We start from the raw sequence: 20,846 nt of genomic DNA on the forward strand, positions 1-20,846 counted from the left end.
TTATAGCAGCAATGTCCACAATAGTCAAACTATGGAAAGAACCAAGATGTCCATCAACAGATGAATGGATAAAGAAGCAGTGGTACATATATAGAATGGAATACTATGCAACCATCAAAAGAAATGAAATCTTGCCACTTGCAATGACATGGATGGAACTACAGAGTATTATGCTGAGCGAAATAAGTCTATCAGAGAAAGACAATTATCATATGATCTCTCTGATATGAGGAATTTGAGAGGCAGGGTGGGGGTTTTGGGGGTAGGGAAGGAAAAAATGAAACAAGATGGGATTGGGAGGGAGAAAAACCATAAGAGACTCTAAACCTCACAAAACAAACTGAGGGTTGCTGGGGGAAGGGGGTAGGGAGAGGGTGGTTCGGTTATGGACATTGGGGAGGGTATGTGATACGGTGAGTGCTGTGAAATGAGTAAGCCTGATGATTCACAGACCTGTATCGCTGGGGCAAATAATACATTATATGTTAATAAAAATAATTAATAATTAAAAAAAAAAAAAAGACTGGCTGTACCAGTGAAAGAATTCTCCTGCAGAATGATAGCTGAAATTATCAGGTGAGTATAAGCTCACAGTTTTCAACGTTGGCTGACATCAGAATCATTGGAAGAGCTCTTGAAAATCCCAGTGCACTTACTGCCCCCCTCAGACCAATTACATCACAGCTTTTGGAAGTGAGACCTGGCCGTAAGTAATTCCTATATGGGCTCCTAATTTAAGGCATCGTCTCCTCTAATGTAGCCATGAAAGTCATGGCTACCACATCCAATGCTGGATCATTCACGGCCATGAGATAAAGGTACTGGTGGTCTCAGGATAATACTATTGGGTATTTCAGTAATGTAGCCTTCTAGTGATGATTCCATATGTATCAATTCACCTTTTAATTTTCATGCAGCTTGACTACAGGGGAAGAATTGATCATGTTGACTTGAGTATTTAAAGTTTCCATGATAGTTATGTTTCTAATTATAAATGTGATAGAGACAAGTTTAATTAATAAATGAGGATTTTCATTTCCTCCTCATCCTCACTTCATTGAAGAGATCTTTGCTTTCAGTACTCTTATTTCTAGGATTTTTGTGTTATGAAATCTGAAGAATGCACCCATAAAATTGGTCTTAGAAAAAGGGTAAATTTATAGTGGACAAATCTGGTAAACATTACCTTAGCAGGTAATCAAGATAATAAGACACACTGATTACATGGGTTCTTAATTTGATGTAATAAAAATGATAAAATGATAAAAATGATACTTTACCCTCTTTAGCCTTTCCCACAAAAACCCATAACTCCATACTTATCACAAAAACATGAGACATCCTACAAAATACATGAGCTTGTCAAAACTACCAAATCGTCAAAAACAAGGAAGTCTAAATCTCTGTCCATAGCCTAAAAGACATGATGACTAAATGTAATGCAGTGTCCTAGAATGAGATTCTGGAGTAATATAAAGATGTTAAGTGAAAACTGAAGAAATCTGAATAAAGTACAGTTTTTAGTTAATGATGGATCCATACCAGTTCATTAGTTGTGACAGATATACCATACCAAGAAATTAAAAGTAGGGGAAACTGAGTATGGAGTATAGAGGAAATCTCTATATTACCTTTAAAACTTTTCTGTAAATCTAAAACAATTCTAAAATAACAAATTTATTTAAAAATAGTATTGAAATTAACTGAAATTGGATGCTGGACCTAAATGTAAAATATAAAACTATAAAACACCTAGGAGATAACATAGAAGAAAATCTATATGACCTTAAACATAGTGACAACTTTTAGATACAACACCAAAGTCAAATACCTGAAAGAAACAATTGATAAACTGGACTTCATTAAAATTAAAAACTTCTGCACTGTGAGAGATATTGTCAAGAGAATGAGAAAGCAAGCCACTGACTGGGGAAAAATATTTGTGAAGGACATATCTGATAAAGGGCTATGATCCAAAATATACGAAGACCTCTTAAAGCTAAATAATAAGAAAACAAACAATGCAAATAAAAAGGAAATGAGAAAAGACTTGTCTTAGTCCATCTGGACTGCCATAACCAAATATTATACATTAGGTGGCTTATAACAACTAAAGTTTATTTCTCATAGTTCTGGAAACTGGGGGGAAGCACAAAATCAAGTCCCCAGTGGGTTTGGTGTCTGGTGAGAACTCACTTCCTAGTACCATTTTTCACTGTGTCCTCATAAGGTAAGGAGGCAGAAAAGAATCTTTTTTCTATAGGGGTTCCTTTTGTAAAGGCACTAATTCCATTCATGAGGGCTCCATATTCATGACCTAATCACCTCTCAAAGGCCACACCTCCTATTATCATCACCCTGACAGTTAGAATTTCAACACAAGGAATTTTGGAAGGGACATAAACACTCAGTCCATAGCAAGACCTGAACAGACATCTCACCAAAGATGATACACATATGATGGCAAATAAGCCTATAAGAAGATGTTCGGTATCATGTATCATTAGAGAACTATAAATTAAAACAAGGAGCTACAACTACACACGTAACAGAATGGCAAAAATTCAAAACAGTGACAACACCAAATGCTAGTGAGGTTGTGGAGCAATTGGAATTCGTATTCATTGCTGGTGAGAGGCAAAATGGCACTGCCACTTTGGAGGACAGTCTGGTGATTTCTTATAAAATGAAACATGCTTTTACTTTATGATTCACTGAGCTCCTTGTTACTTACAAAAATGAATTGAAAACTTATGTACTCAAATGTTTATAGCAGCTTCACTCGTGTTGCCAAAACTTGGAAACAACCAGGGTGTCCTTTAGTAGATGAATGGTAAATAAACTGTGGTACAATCAGACAACGGAAAATATCATTCAGTACTAAAAAAGAAATGAGTAATCAAGCCATGAAAAGATATAGAGGAAACTTAAATGGATATTATCAAGTATAAGAAGCCCATGTGAAAAGGCTACATACTGTATGATTCCAACTATGTGATACTTTGGAGAAGGCAAAACTATAGATACCATAAAAAGATCACTTTGCGTGGGGTTTGAGAGGAGAGGGATTTGAGTAGGTGGAGCATAGAGCATTTTGGGGGCAGTGAAACTACTCTGTATGATACTATAATGGTATACACATGCCAGTAAACATTTCTCAAAACCTACAGAATGTACAACACCATGAATGAACCAAAAAGTACACTATGAACTTTGAATGACAATGATTGTCAGTGTAGCTTTGTTGTAATAAGTGTACCACTCTGGGGTGGGGGTGTTAATAATGGGGAAGCTATGTATATGTAGGGTTAGGGGGTATATGGGAACCATCTGTACTTTCCAATCAACTTTCCTTGTGACCTTCAACTTCTCTAATATATGAAGCCTATTTTTAAAAATTTATTCAGTATGGGAGATTCTGCTGAGAAGATAAAAAAGATGTAGGCTAAGACATTATAAAGGCCTGATTTTCCTAGCAAAATAGCTCTTGTTTCTAGGTTTAAATAATTAAGCTATAATCAAATCAATGAGAGCAATGCTGTGTCAGTTTTTCCTATTCCTCTATTCCCAGTGTCTGTCATTTTGACAGAGTACCAAGAACATGGTGGCTGCCCAATAAGTATTAATAAAATGAATGAATAAATGAAACACTTCCGGTTTCACGGAATTTTCCCTAATTACCCTTAAAGAGATTAAATCATCCCATTTATGTTTCTCAGGTACATTTCTTGTTCCTTTATTTTATTTCATGTTTTATTACATATTTGCATGCAGTTGTCCCATATTACCCTCCACACATCTACATACATATGAATGGGCGGTTCACTTGGCTAAGTTTCTGCCTTCAGCTCAGGTCATGATTCCAGGGTCTGGGAATGAGAGTCTGCATCTGGCTCCCTGCTCAGTGGGAAGCCTGCTTCTCTCCCTGCCTGCTTCTCCCCCTGATTGTGCTCTTTCTCCCACTGACAAACAAATAAAATCTTAAAAAAAAAAAATTATTTACTTAAGACAGAGAAACAGAGTGCCTGTGCACGAGTTGGGAGTAGGGGGCGCAGAGGGAGAGAGAGAGAGAGAGCCTCCAACAGACTCCCCCCTGATCATGGAGCCCAACATGGGGCTCAAGCCCAGGACCCTGTGATCATGACCTGAGCCAAAGGCAGATGTTTAACTGACAGAGCCACCCAGGTACCCCTGGAGACTGGGTTCTACTTAGGTCCCTGAGTTCAGTGAATTGTATGGCCAGTGGTAATTCTTTTCATTGTCACGATCTGAGGTATCTCTTCTTGAACAAATAAACAAAAAAATGAACTAGATAATATGTAAGGACATTCTAGCTTCAATATTCTTCATCATTTAAAGCTCTTAGATAATCTAACTGGATCCCTAAATTACAGGCCAGGTTTCTGCTCATGCATTTTTCTGGCCACAAGATGGCGGACTTTGTGTTGTTTTCTTCATTCTCTAACAGCAAAAAGAAATGACTCTCTTCAGGTTTTTAAAGTTTAAAATACCCAATTCCTTAAAAAGTCTGATAAATGTAACAGGGACTTTACATTCTAACTTTTCAACGTGTCTTAAATGCTTTGGATTTTCACAATAAAGATTTCCTCTTTTGTTAGGAATACTGATTTCCACTGTATTTCTATACAAATGCAAATATCCCGTGATAAGATCAAAGCGCCTGGAAGTATTTTCATTTGTTTTTCTTTTTCCTTACATAGTCAAAGACAGTGTTGTTGGAATGCAAAACTGATAAAAACTTTTATGACTGGATAGAATTTTCAAAATACAATGTCACTGATATTTTTAGCCCTTGTCCTTGACACTGCCCAAGAATCACAACTTCTGTTGATGCTACTGAGCTGCAGGATTTTCTTTGAGGCAGAAGTATCAAGTCAAAATACATCTACTTCTCCCCCAAATTGGGAATTAAAAACAACAAGATTTGCACTTCAGAAATTTGATGTAATTTTCCTTAATATACATGATCTATCTGCTGTAAGGAGATTCATGACCCTCCCAACTTACCCTGGTCAGAAGCTCATTCATTTCCGACACGAGCATGTTCAGATTGCCTTCTGCCAATTGAATGAGCCTCTCTGGGGCCCGCTGAGGTGAGAGCAGGTGCTGAAAAAGATTTCATCCCATATACATTTTAGTAAATGGTTTTGCAGTGATCATGGGGTTGCACATTTAACACAATAGTTTTCCTTTATATACAAAGTATTTTGCCTTCTTGTCTTCCAAGAAACGATAAAGAGACTGGTTCAACTAGAAAAGATATATAGATATAGATATAGATATAGATATAGATATAGATATAGATATAGATATATATCTCCAGTGCTATTCAGAATATCTTGGCAAGCAATGCAAGTTGCAGTCTTTTACTGAGAAATTGATATGTGCCAGGGTCCCCCCCCCACAACACACACACACTTAATTCTTAAAATTAAGAATTCTTAATTCTTAAAACAGTTCTATTTTGTTTTGTGTCTGAGGAGACTGTGGTTCAAAGAAAGTTAAAACCTGTACAAGATCATATGGCCAGTAAGGGGTAGAGTCAAGATGAACTCTGCCCAATGGTTCAAGGCTCCCATTTCAATGAACAGAGATACAGTTTACAGAAAAGAAAGAGAGGAGGGGGCCTGGCCAGGCACTCACAGAGGGGCCATTTTCCTTGTTGAACATAGTCAATGTCACAGAACAGTAACATTAGACAAGGTCACCCTGTGACGGGGATCTATGAAAGAAAGTACGACCACTCCATAATCTTCTCTAAGCACAAAGCCACGGTCTCAAAGGTACCAAAGATCTATTTGCTGTTGAATCTGAGGGACCACTGCCCCTTTGGTCATTACAGCTTAGCTAACCTGTGTTCTTCCCTCCTTCTCCGTAAGGTTCATTAGAATAATCCATTACCCCTACTTCCTAATAGCACCCAATCCAGCCCAAACCCCTGCTTCCTTACAGCTACCCCAGAACACCCAGCACAAACTCAAATACTCAGAGTCTTTTCTATGATCTTCTTTGGAGACATGCCCACATGCCCCATGGTGGGCAGTGTCTGCCTTGTTGCAATGAGCTCAGAACCTCAACTCTGTTCTCAGTGATCTCAGGCTGGAACCAGATAGCACTGACACCGAGAAAGGAAACAAACAAGGAGGTAAAATAACTTGCTTACTATTTTTAAAATATCAAGATAGGATCCCAAGGATCCGGGTATTAAGTAAATTGTAAAAGAAGGACACAAACCCAGATTCAAGGAAGACTGGAACTGAAGGAAAATCAAGGTGGCTTTGACCAACACTCAGCCAGCGCTCAGGAGGTAGAAGACTGTATCTCTTGGCTCAGGAGGTGGTCACAGATGAAAAGCTCTTCCATTAGGGCCTTTCACTACTTCATCCAGTGCTTAGGTAGTATTTTCAAAATTGTTTATGTCCTACTGAAGTATTTGCTTTTCTAGTTCAATTTCCTTTCTTTGTAATCCTCCCATGTATAGCAGTTCCCCCTCATCCATGGAGGGTTATGTTCCAGGACCCCCAGTAGATGCCTGAAACTGATCCTATTGAACCCTGGTTTTTTCTTATACATATGAGCCTAGGATAAAGTTTAATTCATAAATTAGACCCATAAGAGATTAACAACGATAAACTAGAACAATTATAAAGATATGCTACAATAAAAATCATGTGAATATACTCTCTTCCTCTCTCAAAATATGTTACTGGACTATATGCACCCCTCTTGTGATGATGTGAGATGATGAAATGCTTACATAGCGAGGCACTGTGGCATACATGAGGCTACTACTGACCTGATGGTAAGTCAGAAGGAGGATCATCTGCTTGTGAACCATTGCTGACCATGGGTAAATGAAACCATGGATAAGGGGGACTAAGGAAAATATCCAGTCAGCATCTTCCTTATTAAAATCCCTGTTACTATAAGGTAAACTCAAGATTCCTCTGTCTAGCTTTCAAGGTTGTCCTTCACATCACCCTACCCCACTCAAGTTTCTAGCCTTATCTTTTACTAGTCTGCCTGCCTTCTCACGTCTGATAGACACGTCCTGTGAGTTCACAGCTCTGCTTTGGCTCACACACTCTCTTAGACTCCATGGCAAGAGTACAAGCCCAGGGCCAGGGAGGCTGGGCTGGGCCTTTCCAGGCAAGTTACTTTCTCTCTCTCTGAGCTTGACAAAGGTAGTTTCATTCTCCCGGCCCTAGAGTCATAGTACCTTTCTCTACTCAAATCCTGGCTCTGCATTGAGTAGCTGTGGGATCTTGGGTCTCCTATGTAATTTTTCTGTGTTTCGGTTTCCCTACCTAAAAAAAACATGGATGATACAGTATTCTTTCCTACCTCTTGGAGTTTCTATAAGATTTATGTATGATAATTCATGTGAGGCTTTAGTCAGTTCATTGCTTTGCACAGAGATACTCATCAATGAGTGTTAGTTATTTTTGCTGTCATCATTATTGGCTTCCTCTTCTGGAAAATAGGACTAATAATACTTACCTTGAAGGCCATGGTTCAGATTACAGAATATACTCCCTAGAAGAGTATCTTCCAGTATCTAGTGAGTAAACCATCCTTGCCAAAAATTTCTCTGCCTATTAAATTGTGTCTATCCTTCAAATTCCAACACGAATTATACTCTCATTAATAATGCATCCCGTGGTAACTCTGAATATTATCTGTTTCTCCAATCTTTGTACAATACGGTAAGTCAAAAATGTGTAAAATACATGATGATTCTCCTGATTCTTAAATTATTGCTATAACCACATAGACTGAGGGTAGTGACCACAGCATAGGAGCCATAAAACTCCCAGGGAATCAAGTGCAATACCGAAATTCTCCAGGATTTCTCAAAACTACGTGATCATTGACCGATGGTGTATTGGGAGTCAGTTTCCATCTTTTTTCATCAGATGAAATCTCAATTTCCTTAACATTTCCTCCTCTCCCACCACCAAAAGTTTTAACGATGTTTTAGAATAGTGTTTTTCAAATTAGTTCTTGGTGAAGTATTTTCAAAGGTCTCCTAGCTCTCTAGAACAAAATTTTAATCTTGTGTTTTCATTTTGACAGGAAGCTTAAATGTTAATGTAAGCATTTCTGGAAGTCAGGCTGGGCCCCAGAGAGATGGATCTGGCCACCTGATCTCAAAACCCACCTCTGCACGCATGTCTGGTTGTGTGGTGGATTGAACATGTAAATCATGTGACCTTGTCAAGTGATGCCAAGGACCTCTTGCGAGGGGCTCTGTAGTTCATACCGTGGAACGGTAGGGGTTACGTACATACACATACACACTGATGAAAGAACCTATGTGGAAGTAGTTAGGGGCATATTCTTGTTGCAAGCAGCAATTTGCTCTCAACAAAAATCATCTGTTATTTTATATTAATGTTTTTAATTTTAATTTTATTGGTTTTTTTAGGCTTTTGTGAGGATTAATGTGTTTTGATTTTATAGAGCTATAAGTACAGGGAACTATACCTGATTTTATGTTGGTACATATTTAAATAACATAATAAAGCTGATTTAGGCCAAGCACTGAGGGCACATAAGCCTCTTTCCCTTAATAGCAATCTGTTATAGTATAATACTCAAATTTGAAAAAAACTGGTTTAGAAAGTCTCTGAATTTCCCTCCTGGCTGCTTGCCTTGATTTGGGGCAATGGGAAGAACATTTACAATTCTGGCCACTGCCCCTTGGGAAGCTTCTGTCATCTTTTCCTGGGCTCTTGATGTTACTGCTCCAACCTACCTTTAGTTCTTGAGTCATATTTTCAAGACCATACAGCATTTTATATGGGGCAGGTAGTGGGCCAGTGAGGTTGATACTCATGGCCATCTGCTCCAGGCGAGCCAAGTCACCAAGAAGAAGGCCCGTGCATTCATCTCCACAAACTGTGAAAGGGAAACAACAAGGAATATTTATTTTCATTAAGCATCCCTGGCAGATATTCAAAGATGTCAGCTATGAAATATTTTATGGCCCATGTATAATTCCGTGAGAGATGATGCTACCCATCTTAGATAATTAATACTTTCAAATAGATTACGGTTGAAAAAAAGAGGAAACCACCAACAGATGAGAAGACATGCCTTTGGCCAGAAGCTGAGATAGGGACAGGGACATAAGCTGAGGAGCCAAAGAGGAGAAGCAAATGGATTTTGAGGGGGACAAGCATATTGCAGAAATACGAGAGGTAAGACACAGGACAGAACATTAGAAATGCTTCAGCAATTCCCACATAAGCAATCTAGAGGACATCTGTAACTAGAGAATAAAACATGCTCCTGTGTCTAAAACTGTATTGAAATATACTGTGCTCCCCTGGAGTGCCCTGGAGAGTGTCTATAGCAATTGGGTCTTCAAGTGTTTCATGTACCATGGATGCCACCTATCCCAAATTTGTACAACTTTTCCACTTGATACCTACTGAAAAGAATTATTTTTTTTAAAAAGTCAAAAGAAAGAACTTTTCTTTTTATAATTTGTGTTTTTTGGCTCATGATATGTATGGATTGATTTACTTACTGACTTACTTGCCAACTTTTCCTCTTTAGCCTTTCAACACGTTATTGCCCATCATTACACACACTCCCACAAATTCCTGCTTTGCTAATTAACCTCATCCAGTCTTGTGGATAAATAATTGCTAAGGGCCAGGAAAATGTTATTCCTTAAGTAGCCAGAAGTGCTAATGTTCTATGTATAATCTTCTCGATAATTAGGAAAAGCAAGTATTCAAGCTTGGTGTGGTGGAAGGGGACTGTTGGTAGAGTTAGTAGAGAGAAAAAAAAATGGATGGTTTTTTCATTATTAGACTAATTTCATAAACAGTAGAATTCTAAAATAAAAGTACATGAATTCTTCCGGATTTTAAATATGTACATATTCAGTTTGAAGTTTTTAGTTCTTTTTTTTTCCTAACTCTTAGCAACAGAGCAATGAGGTATAGCTTCTCCATGCCAAGGAGCACGAACTACCATATTTATGATATGCATTCATGTAGACGGTTATAATTTCTGGCATATATTCAGCAGAAGGAGGTATCAAAACTGTGCACATGAGAAGAGAGGTAAATGCATAACATGGCAAATACCAAGACTTGAAGTAGCTTTGGACCATGCCCAAAATTGGCAAGAATTCAATTAATCCTCTAAATAGCACTCCCCTGAGCTGCCTAATGGAGAGGATGCCACTAACTAAAGCTTGCAAACAAAGAGAAGTAGTACAGTGGGTGATTTTTTGATAGGACAGCAGTTAGAAGTGAGTTACAAGATCCCTACACAGGGGTTCAACTGCCCCAGCAGGGCTTTCAGTAAATCAGCCCTGCACAGATGCTACCTGCAACTGTAGAGTGTCACCTGCAGGAGCTTCGCCAGCTGAGTGAACAAAGAGGCTTTGGAGGCAGGAGCCCAAATGTGGAACTAGAGCTGTATTCTCTTTCTCTTCTGCTAATGGGAATGAAAGGGAATTTGCACTGCATGGAAACTCAGTAAAGACAACAGAGCATTGTGCCTTCCTGCTCCCAGTTCAATGCGAGTGCTTGAGAAGATTTAACACACCTGTCTACGTGAAACAATTACAGGAAACACAACGTGCAACACAATTAGGTGTTGAATTGAGTCTGTCTAAACATCAAGACACAGTCTGGTTCTCAAACGTTAGTGGGTCTCAGAATCATCTGGAGAATTTTCTTAAATCACAGGAGATAGCTATACCCCCAGTGTTTCTGATTCAAGGGGCAACTGAGTTGGCTGGCTTCTGATTCTCTGAGAATGTGCTTTTTCATCTCAGGTGAATGCTAATACTTCTGTCTGTACGGCACAGTTTGGGGGTAACAAGATTGGCAGTGTTGCCATCACCTGGGAGTTTCTTAGATGTGCACAATCTTGGACCCACTCCAGGCAGAGGCATCAGGATTTTTAAAAGAGTACAGATGGTTCTATCATACAGCTAGGGTTTAGAACCACCATTGTAGATGATAAGCTTTAGGGATGCTCAATCCTAAAGATGAAAGTTGTCATTTTGCTCATTGTCTCCACTGCCTCCATTGTCTCCACTCCCTGCACCTTCCCCTATGTGGCTCCTGGATGTTCAGGTCAAGGGCTCAAGTGTCACTTCCTCATAGGGGAAGGCCATGATGACTCAGAAATGACATGTCTCCAACAGTCACTACTGCATTCTCTTGGTCTTGTTATCTTAACACTCATGTGTGTTGAGCTATCTTATTACTTTATTTATATATTGCTTCTTCCACACCAGAGAAGAGACCTTAAACACCTTTGGTTACAGTGTTTAGGATAGTTTCTTGCACAGAGTAAGCATAATAAAAAAATATGTGCTTACTACTATCTTTGTGAAAGAAGAGCAAAAAATATTTTGGAGTAGAGCAGAATACTAGAAGTAGAGAAAAGAGAGAGGTAGCAAGGGAAAGGGAGGGAGGGAGAGAAGAATGGTCAAACAGGAAATGTCTAAATGGGAGGAAGTGATAATGAGAAAGGAACTGGAGAACAACACTGATAGGTGAGGAACAGGAGAACAGAATAAAAACAATGGTAAGAGAAAACTGTCGTGTGACTGGAGAGGCAGAGACTGATTAATGTCAAGGTACGGCTGTTATGATACCTGTAAAAAGTAATTCAGGTTCTTGTTTGTTTGTTTTGAGGTAATTTAGTTTTGAACCAGGAAAGAGTTATTGGAATGGAGGAAGGGAGGAGAAGAAAAAAGTTACAAAATGTTATCAAGAAAGAAGCACAGATGGGTTACTGACCAGATAAAGGCAATGCTCAGTTCTGGGGAGGATTAAAAGCAACACCACTTCCTTCCTGTTCTCTCATTTAGAGGTAGAGTCTGTTTCCTGTCCCTTAAATCTGGGTTGGATTTTGACACACTTTGACCCGAGGAGTGTCTCAGAGGAGTACTGTATGACTCTTGAGCCTCAGCTTCAAGGGGTTCAAGATTTTCTACTTTCACATTCTTGGAACCCTGCTGCCTTATGAATAATCCCAGATGAGTCTTCTTGAGGAAGAGAGGCAGCTGTGAGCAAGAGAAAGGAGACCTGAACATTCCAGCTGAGGCCCCATCACATGAGTGGAGCTATCTGAGACTCCCCAGGCATGATAACAAAAGAACTATCCATTGGAGTCCAGCCCAAACTGTCAACCTACAGAAACGAGGATATATCCAGTTGTTTTAAGCTATTGAATTTTGGAGTGGCAGCAATACATAACTAAAACACTTTCCCAAATTTTGCAAATATGATTTAGAGTTCAAATTCAGATCAGACTTACCGGTTGCAATTCACAGGCTAAGAACAAGTATTAGTAACAATTCTTAATTTTATTAAAAGTTAGGAAGGATACAAAGGTTCCTCCCCACTGAGGCTGAGTTTATCATTGTTATAAAGTTCCATTCAACTTCTATTGAAGATGGATTTTGGGCAGATGTTCCCAGGATATAAGCAAAAAATATGCTGTTTTTACTTTCAAGATCTTGAGAGATATTTCATAATAGGATGTCTCACCATGCTTTTTAGGGCAGTGTGTTCTTCCGAAATCCTTTGCTAGCCCTTTCTCTAAGGTATTTATAATTTATAACCTACCTATTTCCAAAAAGAAATTGAATCAGGTCACTGATAATAGTGTAGCTAGAGGTTCCTCACTGGTGGCTCCAGAAATTTCCAGGGAAATGTTTTCTAAGTTTTCACTTCATATAAGAATAAATCAAGCACTGGAATGTAGAACTAGATCTGATTTATTGTAATACACTACAGGGTAAATTGGTGAGCTAGAATGCCAAGAAGCATGATGAATACTGACTTTTCTCTTGTTCATTCTATCCCCTGCCCATCTGTTTTGGTTCCTCATCTTCAGTTGTTGAAATAAAAATGTATTTAATTGCTCTTTCAAGGACTCATACATCCCATTTTATGTCTCTGTGTCCAAAGGTCTATGATTGTCCCATGTCTCATGGTCTCTGTATTTGCTTTTTGATGAACAAAGTAGAAGCGCATTTCCATAAGTGAAAGGTAAGTTTTATAGTATGCTCCAAGTAATACACTAACATCTGTCCAAGTGGGTCAGAAAGACTTATGGATATGACAGCCATGGGGATTTTTCCAAAGCTTCTGTAAGTCTAGTTCATGCAGTTAGACAATAAACACATGGGGAAATGTGCCTTTTACATAATGGTTTGCTATTTTATTCTGACACAAAATATTTTACTTATACCACAAGCTACTTTTATTTGTCCTCAAAAAGTCTGGACTGTCTGGCAAAAACACGGATGCAAATTAAAACCACATTTAATTCACTATGAGAGGGAAGATTTGAAGAGTGTACAGAGACATAGAATATTCACATTATGTAAACAGTTGTTCTTTGATAAGGGTGCAGTAACTGCTCAGTTAAAATTAATACCTATCTTATAATCAGGACCCCCATAGAACCTCGTCCAACCATTCTATTCTGCAAGAGATAAGGTTATAAAGTGAGATCCTGGCTAATCGGCATGGGAACAAATGCAAATATTTCAAGACTATGATTATATTTTACATGACTAAATGTTTCTGAGGCTTTGCCTATAAAAGTGTCAGGATAAAATTGTGTCTAATATTAACAAATGCGGTACTAAATTCAGATTGTTATAGCTAGGCACATGTAAAGGACAAATCATGCAGCTGATATTACAGATCTTTCTGTTAGCAGTTAGTACAAAACACTGCATTTCTACCAGAGTCCCTCATGCATAATAACTACTGGCTTACTGTCACAAAAAAAGTCACACACTACGCCCACACCAAAGAAGCTGATGCTGAAATGAGTGCATTGAGTGTTTTTGAAAAGGCCAAACCCATTAACCAATTTTAGGTAAAGATACATAAATTGTCTGCTCTAATAAAATAGGGATAAATGAGTAAATATTCATTTCTAACAAAATACAAAATTTGTGTACTATATTCATGTTTTAATTTAACTCTTTTATATGAAGGCCATTCATAATTCTTAGGATATGGATTTTATATTTCTCTCCTTTCTTTTTCCCCTTCAAGAAGAAACTTTTAGATTGGCATATATTTAGGGCTTATTATTATGTAGAAATATCTTCTAAAATAAAAATTTGGTTTAAAACTGATTAAGAAGGCTTTTTTTTTTGCCTATTTTCTCTGAATAAAGGGAAAGGTATTCTATAGGCTTTAGATGAAGCTGATGAACCTGTTCATGCATCAAGTTTTTTTATATATTATATATAATTTGTATATTTAATATATCATGTAATATGTAAGTATAATTATATAGAATACATAATATAAAAATTATAGTAAACTAATAAATTTATATATGTTACATAATATAAATTTTTTATTTTAACTTAATTTTTAAATATTTTTGTATAAATTTTATTTAATATATATGTTAAAATGCTATACATAAGTGTGTGTTGTTTATATCTGTATGTATATAAAGATATATATAAAGCACAAGTTCAGTATGCTTAAGTATGGCATAACTGTTCAAAAAAAAGGGTAACTTTTTTGTAAGCACTATAATATAATAATACTGGAATAGTAACTTTTATCTATATGATATTCATTACATAGCAGGCAATATGTTCCTTCTTGCCTCCATTATCCCATCTACTGTTCACAGCAATTCTATAAAGTGCTATTAATATCCTCATTTAAAAGATGAGTAAAGTAGTCAAAATAATTGTATATATGAGTCTATAAATATTGCCATGTGAAAACTTAGAGGAGAAAATATAAGGTGGTCATAAAAGGGATTTTCAGTGAGTTGAAGAGCCTAGAATGAGACAGAATTATAGAAAACCATGTCAGCCTCACAAATATTTCATCAGAAACAGATGAGCTGTACAAAATATGTTTTTGGTAAAAAGTGGTCAAATACTAACCATGATGCTAATAATGCCTAGAATTTACTGAGCATCTATTATGTTTAGGTACTTCACATACATGTATATAGTATTTTTTTTTTCCACTTTACAGATGATGAATGAGGTTTAGAAGAGTTGACTAAATGGCATCACACAACATGTATGTGGCCAGCCAAGGATTTGAACCATCTGGAGACACATCATGACAGCATGCTTCCTGAAGGCCTTCCAGAAGGCCTGCTTCATGGATACCACAGAAAAGGCAATTACACTATCTTACTTAGACTTCCTTTGACTTGAAGATCTTATGATTCTATTGTTCTTTGAGGTCAATGAATTTTGGATCTCACAGAGTACAAATTGTAATCAAATGGAGTTTACTCTTGGGCTCCAAGATGGCAGAGGAGTAGGAGACCTAAATTTCATGTGGCCCCTGTAATTCAGCTAGTTATCAAACCATTATGAACATTTCCAAACTCAACAAGAGATCAAAGAAAAGAATGGCAGTAACTCTATGAACAGAAAATGAACACTTCCTGGAAGGTGGGACAGATGGAGAAATGAATCTGAGGCAATATATAGGAACCATGGGGGAGGGATATATAGGCAATATATAGGACCATGGGGGAGGGATCCTCCATCAGCTGCCTATAGACAAGGGATAGAGCAGGGGAGCACAAAGTTGGAACTTTTAGATGTCTGGTCTGGTGGAGGGACATTGCTCCAATGGTGAAGTGAGGGGTGGAATGCTCACTGGGACAGTGTGGTCTCAGGACATTCAGGGTCACAAAAAGAATGATAATGCCTTGAATGTGGCAGAACTCCCAGGTATCAGGGTGGGAAAGTCAGCTGCAAAGACTGAGCCAAGGAGTGGGCTCTCAGCTCAGGGTTGCCATAACTGTGATCCATGGTACAGTCAGGCCCCTGCTCTTGGAGCAGGGACCCAACAAGTGGCAGATCCGGGAGAGTCCCTTTTCTCCCCTGGGAGGAGCAGCACAGGAGCACACTGCAGGAATCTGCTGGGTTTAGAGACTCCATATGGGGTTGTGGGCCAGAGACAGAAATGCTCAGTCACAGGCCAGGTGAGCATGGAGTGTGGCTGGAGACCAGGGAGAAGGGACTGATTGACTGCTTGTCTCTGGGGGAACACTGAGGATGGGGCCCTGAACTCTCATCTCCTCTGGGCTCAGAGATCAGGAAGTTGCCATTTTCATTCTTGTCCTCGAAAGCTATAACAGAAAGCTTTCAGCAAACAAAAGCTACCAAGAGCAACCCCTAGCAGGTTACTTAGCCTGGCCCCTGGCAAGGGCAGTGCAATTCTACCTGAGGCAAAGACATTGGAGAATCAGTGTAATAGGCCCCTCCAATAGAAGGTCAGCAGGAACATCCAGCCAAGACCGAATTTACCCATCAATGAGAACAGCAAAACTCCAGTACTAGGGAAGTACAACACATAGAACTCATGGCTTTTTCTCAATGATTCTTTAGTCTTTCAAAATTAATTTAAAAATTTTTTTTTCTCCATTTCTTTATTTTTTTAATTTTTCTTCTTTCCTCTCTCAACCAACTTATCAATTCTTTTTTTAAATCATTTTTAATTTTCTTTTTTTTAATATTTATTTATTTGACAGAGAGAGATCACAAGTAGGCAGAGAGGCAGGTAGAGTGAGATGGGGGAAGCAGGTTCACCGCCAAGCAGAGAGCCCGATGCAGGGCTCGATCCCAGGACTCCGGGATCATGACCTGAGCCGAAGGCAGAGGCTTTAATTGACTGAGCCACCCAGGCACCCCTAATTTTCATTTTTATAGCCATATTCTATCCCGTCATTGTATTTAACCTTGTGTGTGTGTGTGTGTGTGTGTGTGTATGTGTGTGTGTGTGTGTGTGTATGTATATATATGTATATACATATATATGAAACTAGGACCGGCTTCTTTGAAAGAATTAATAAGATTGGTAACACCAACAACAAGACAAAGAAAGAGAAATTAAGGAGTCTATCTCATTTATAAATGCACCCAACACCATAAAATACCTAAGAACAGATCTTACCAAAAAGACAAATATGTACTCAAAAAAACTACAGAATATTCATGAAAGAAATTGAGGAAGACACAAAGTAACAGAAAAATGTTCCATGCTTATGGATTGGAAGAACAAATATTGTGAAAATGTCTGTGCTACCTAGACCAATCTACACATTTAAATCAAATCTCTAGCAAAATACCATCAACTTTTTTTCACAGAAATGGAACAAATAATCCTAAAATTTGTATGGGACAACAAGAGAGCCCAAATAGCCAGGGGAATGTTGAAAAAGAGAACCGAAGCTGGTGGCATCACAATTCCAGACCTCAAGCACTATTACAAAGCTGTAACCATAAAGACAGAATGGTACTGGCACAAAAATAGACACATAGATCAATGGAACAAAATAGAGAACCCAGAAAAGGGCCCTCAAATCTATGGTCAATTAATCTTCAACAAAGTAGGAAAGAATGTCCAATGGAAAAAAGACAAATGGTGTTAGGACTATTAGATAGCCACATGCAGAAGAGTGAAACTGGACCACTTCCTTATGCCACACAAAGAAACAGACTCAAAATGAATGAAACACCTAAATGTGAGACAGGAATCAATCAAGATCTTTGAGGAGAAAACAGGTAGCAACCTCTTTGACTTCAGCTGCAGCAACTTCTTCCTAGACACATCACCAAGGGCAAGGGAAGCAAGGGCAAAAATGAACTATTGGGACTTCACCAAGATAAAACACTTTTGCAAAGCAAAGGAAAGACAACATACAGAGAAGATATTTGCAAATGACATATCAGATGAAGGGCTAGTATCCAAAATCTATGAAGAACTTATCAAACTCAATATTCAAAGAACAAATAATCCAATCAAGAAATGGGCAGAAGACATGAACAGACATCTCTGCAAAGAAGACATCCAAATGGCCAACAGACACATGAAAAAGTACTCAACATCACTTGGGGTCAGAGAAATACAAATCAAAACCACAATGAGATACCACCTCATACCTCACAACAGTCAGAATGGTTAAAATGAACAAGCCAGGAAATGACAGGTGTTGACAAGTATGTGGAGAAAGGGGAACCCTTCTACACTATTGGTGAGAATGCAAGCTGGTGCATCCACTCTGAAAACAGTATAAAGATTTCTCAAAAAGTTGAAAATAGAGCTACCCTATGACCCAGCAATTGTACTATTGGGTTTTTACCACAAAGATACAAATGTAGTGATCCAAAGGGGCATGTGCACCCCAATATACATAGTAGCAATGCCCACAATTGCCAAACTATGGAAAGAGCCTAGATGTCCAACAACAGATGAACAGATAGAGAAAATGCCATCAAATATGATGCAGCCACCAAAAAAATGAAATCTTGCCATTTGCAATGTCATGGATGGAACTAGAGGGTATTATGCTAAGCAAAATAAGTCAGTCAGAGAAAGACAATTATCATATGATCTCACTGATATGCGGAATTTGAGAAATAAGGCAAAGGATCATGGGGGAAGAAATGAAGAAATGAAACGGGATGAAACCAGAGGGGAAGACAAACCATAAGAGACTCTTAATCTCAGGAAACAAACTGAAGGTTGCTGGAGTGGAGGGGGATAGGAGGGATGGAGTGGCTGGGTGATGGACATGGGGTAGGGTATGTGCTATGGTGAGCACTGTGAATTGTGTAAGACTGATTTATCACAGACCTATACCCCTGAAACAAATAATGCATTACATGTTAATAAAAAAATAAAATATAAAAAATGGAGTTTACTCTTAAAATAGAGCATGACAGAAAACAAAACAGCTCAACTCTTTCTTTCATTATGAGAATGACTTTCTCAATATGATATACAAATCACTGGGACTGAGTGCCAATAACTAGGAAAATTACCTAGAATCAGAGTGATGGTTGCTGTTCTATAATCTTGTAATCCTGGACCTATGCTAAGAAGCTTGACAAAAAACTCAAAGCATCTTTTACTAACAAAACAGATAAAGTGCAAACAGGGTGAATAGAAGTTGCTTTTATAGATTCTGTGACATCCAGATTTGGTTAACACGCCACAGCTTGGAGTTGCAAAAAAAATACGGTAGATATACTGGCCTTTGGAAAGGAAGTAGCATTTGGGGATTAAATGGGGGCAGAAAGAGAATGGAATTTAAGAGGTATGGATGGAGGGCCATCCCATGTCCCAGAAGCAAAGCCACAGCTCATTAAATAGCACCTGGAGGTCCACTGTTGTTTTATCGTCATCTTTTATTATGGAAAGTCTCATTTTCCTTACTGTGATCAGCCCCACTGCACTATTTTGTTCCTGCTCTCATTTATAGGGAGCAATAATTACCATTAGCAATCATCTTTGATTTATAAGAGTACAACAGTGTTCTAGTAAAAATATCTAAGGGTCACTGCATTATTGTGATAAGATACTTGCTGGCTAAAAAAATAAAGTAAAATAAAAAAATAAAAAATAATAAAAAAAAAGATACTTGCTGGCAACTAGATACTAAAAACAATAATCTTGACCATCTCTGCAGATCAGTGTCAAGGTAGGATAAAACTTCAGATATTAGCTTTCACCAAGTGGCTGAAAAGTGTGTATTTTACAAAATTAAGGTGCACTATCACATTTAGCTAGGTTGCAGGTAAAAAACATACTTCATAACTGCTTTTGCAACACTGGCAAGCAAAACTTTATCACAAATGTTATATTATAGATAAATTGTGACTATAAGCAATAAAGCTCTTATATTCTTATTATCTCATAGGCAATGAATAAAAATAGGAAGCATCAATTTGATATTTATAAAATGCTATTTCAGGTACTCTTCATGGAATAACATCTTGCCAACAGCCCCTAATTTTAATTTCTGTTCTCTATAAGAGTAATACATTTTACTATGCCACTCATAATCTATTTTAAATATTACATGAGTTGTTTTGTGCTAACTACCGATCTGTAGAAAATAGGACATGAACAAATCCAAGTTTTGTGATTCACCATACAGAAATTTACTGTTAAATAAATAACGCTTTTCTTGCTCATTCTCAAATTTCAGAAAGGCAGGTGATTGTTCTCATTTTATAAAATGATATGTAAATTGTGAATGAGGGTTGGAAGAGGACACTGAATTTGTATTAACCTAACGTACTAAGGAGAAGTCCATCCTGCTTTGGAAAGTCCAACAAAAATATCTCCTCAGAACTCACCAACATTTGGAAGGGAAGAACACATAGAGAGTTACCCCAAATTATTCCTATTAGAAAAAACTAAAATGGTCTAGAAAGAAACCTGAGCACCCAGCTAATGTTTTTCACTTGCATAGAAAGTAGGACTCTACCTGACAATCCCTGATGTATAAAAATCTATAATAACTCCCATATAACTACCATAATATTTTAAATCTTAGAGGAAAGAGTCTCAACAGTTAGTAGGGGAAAAAGTATGTACCTATTAACATTATATAATTTAAAATTTTTCCATCTTTTAGCCTATTTTATCTTTATTCTTTATTGAGGTAACATGGGCTTTAAGCACAAAAAGTAAATGAATAAGGAGCTGAGTTAATTAATATTGAATATACTGGGGAAACCATGTCTGCTTTAGGTGTCTTGCATTGGCAGTCAGTATAAAAGAAAGTAAGATTTGCAAGGCACACCTAGGTTCCAATCATAGCTCTATGGAAAAGTCACTGTAAGATATGGAAAAGTGACTTAAATCACTTAATTCAGTTTTGTTATCACACAGTGGCAACAATAGTATATAGGGATGTTACAATAATTTAAAAGCACATAAAGTGCTTAATATAGTGTCTGATAAATGGTAAGCTCTCAATACAGGTGAACATTTAAGGAATCACTATTATGATGAACCAGGTGTGGTAAAAGGGGC

General features: G+C 37.8%; 1 protein-coding gene across 2 annotated transcripts in view; it reads right to left on the reverse strand.

Annotated features, from left to right (window-relative positions):
• The window catches only part of LAMA2 (laminin subunit alpha 2), a gene marked incomplete at its 5' end in the record, with an annotated part of 635,124 nt that overhangs the window by 148,147 nt on the left and 466,131 nt on the right, over positions 1-20,846 (reverse strand). For both annotated transcript variants that reach the window (XM_080805462.1, XM_080805461.1), the window contains 2 exons: positions 5,029-5,127; positions 8,780-8,922. In XM_080805462.1, the coding sequence (XP_080661588.1) occupies positions 5,029-5,127; positions 8,780-8,922 (242 nt within the window). The remainder of the gene's footprint in view (positions 1-5,028; positions 5,128-8,779; positions 8,923-20,846) is intronic.

The sequence above is a fragment of the Martes martes genome (genome assembly GCF_963455335.1).
Source record: "Martes martes genome assembly, chromosome: 6".
Lineage (NCBI taxonomy): Eukaryota > Metazoa > Chordata > Mammalia > Carnivora > Mustelidae > Martes > Martes martes.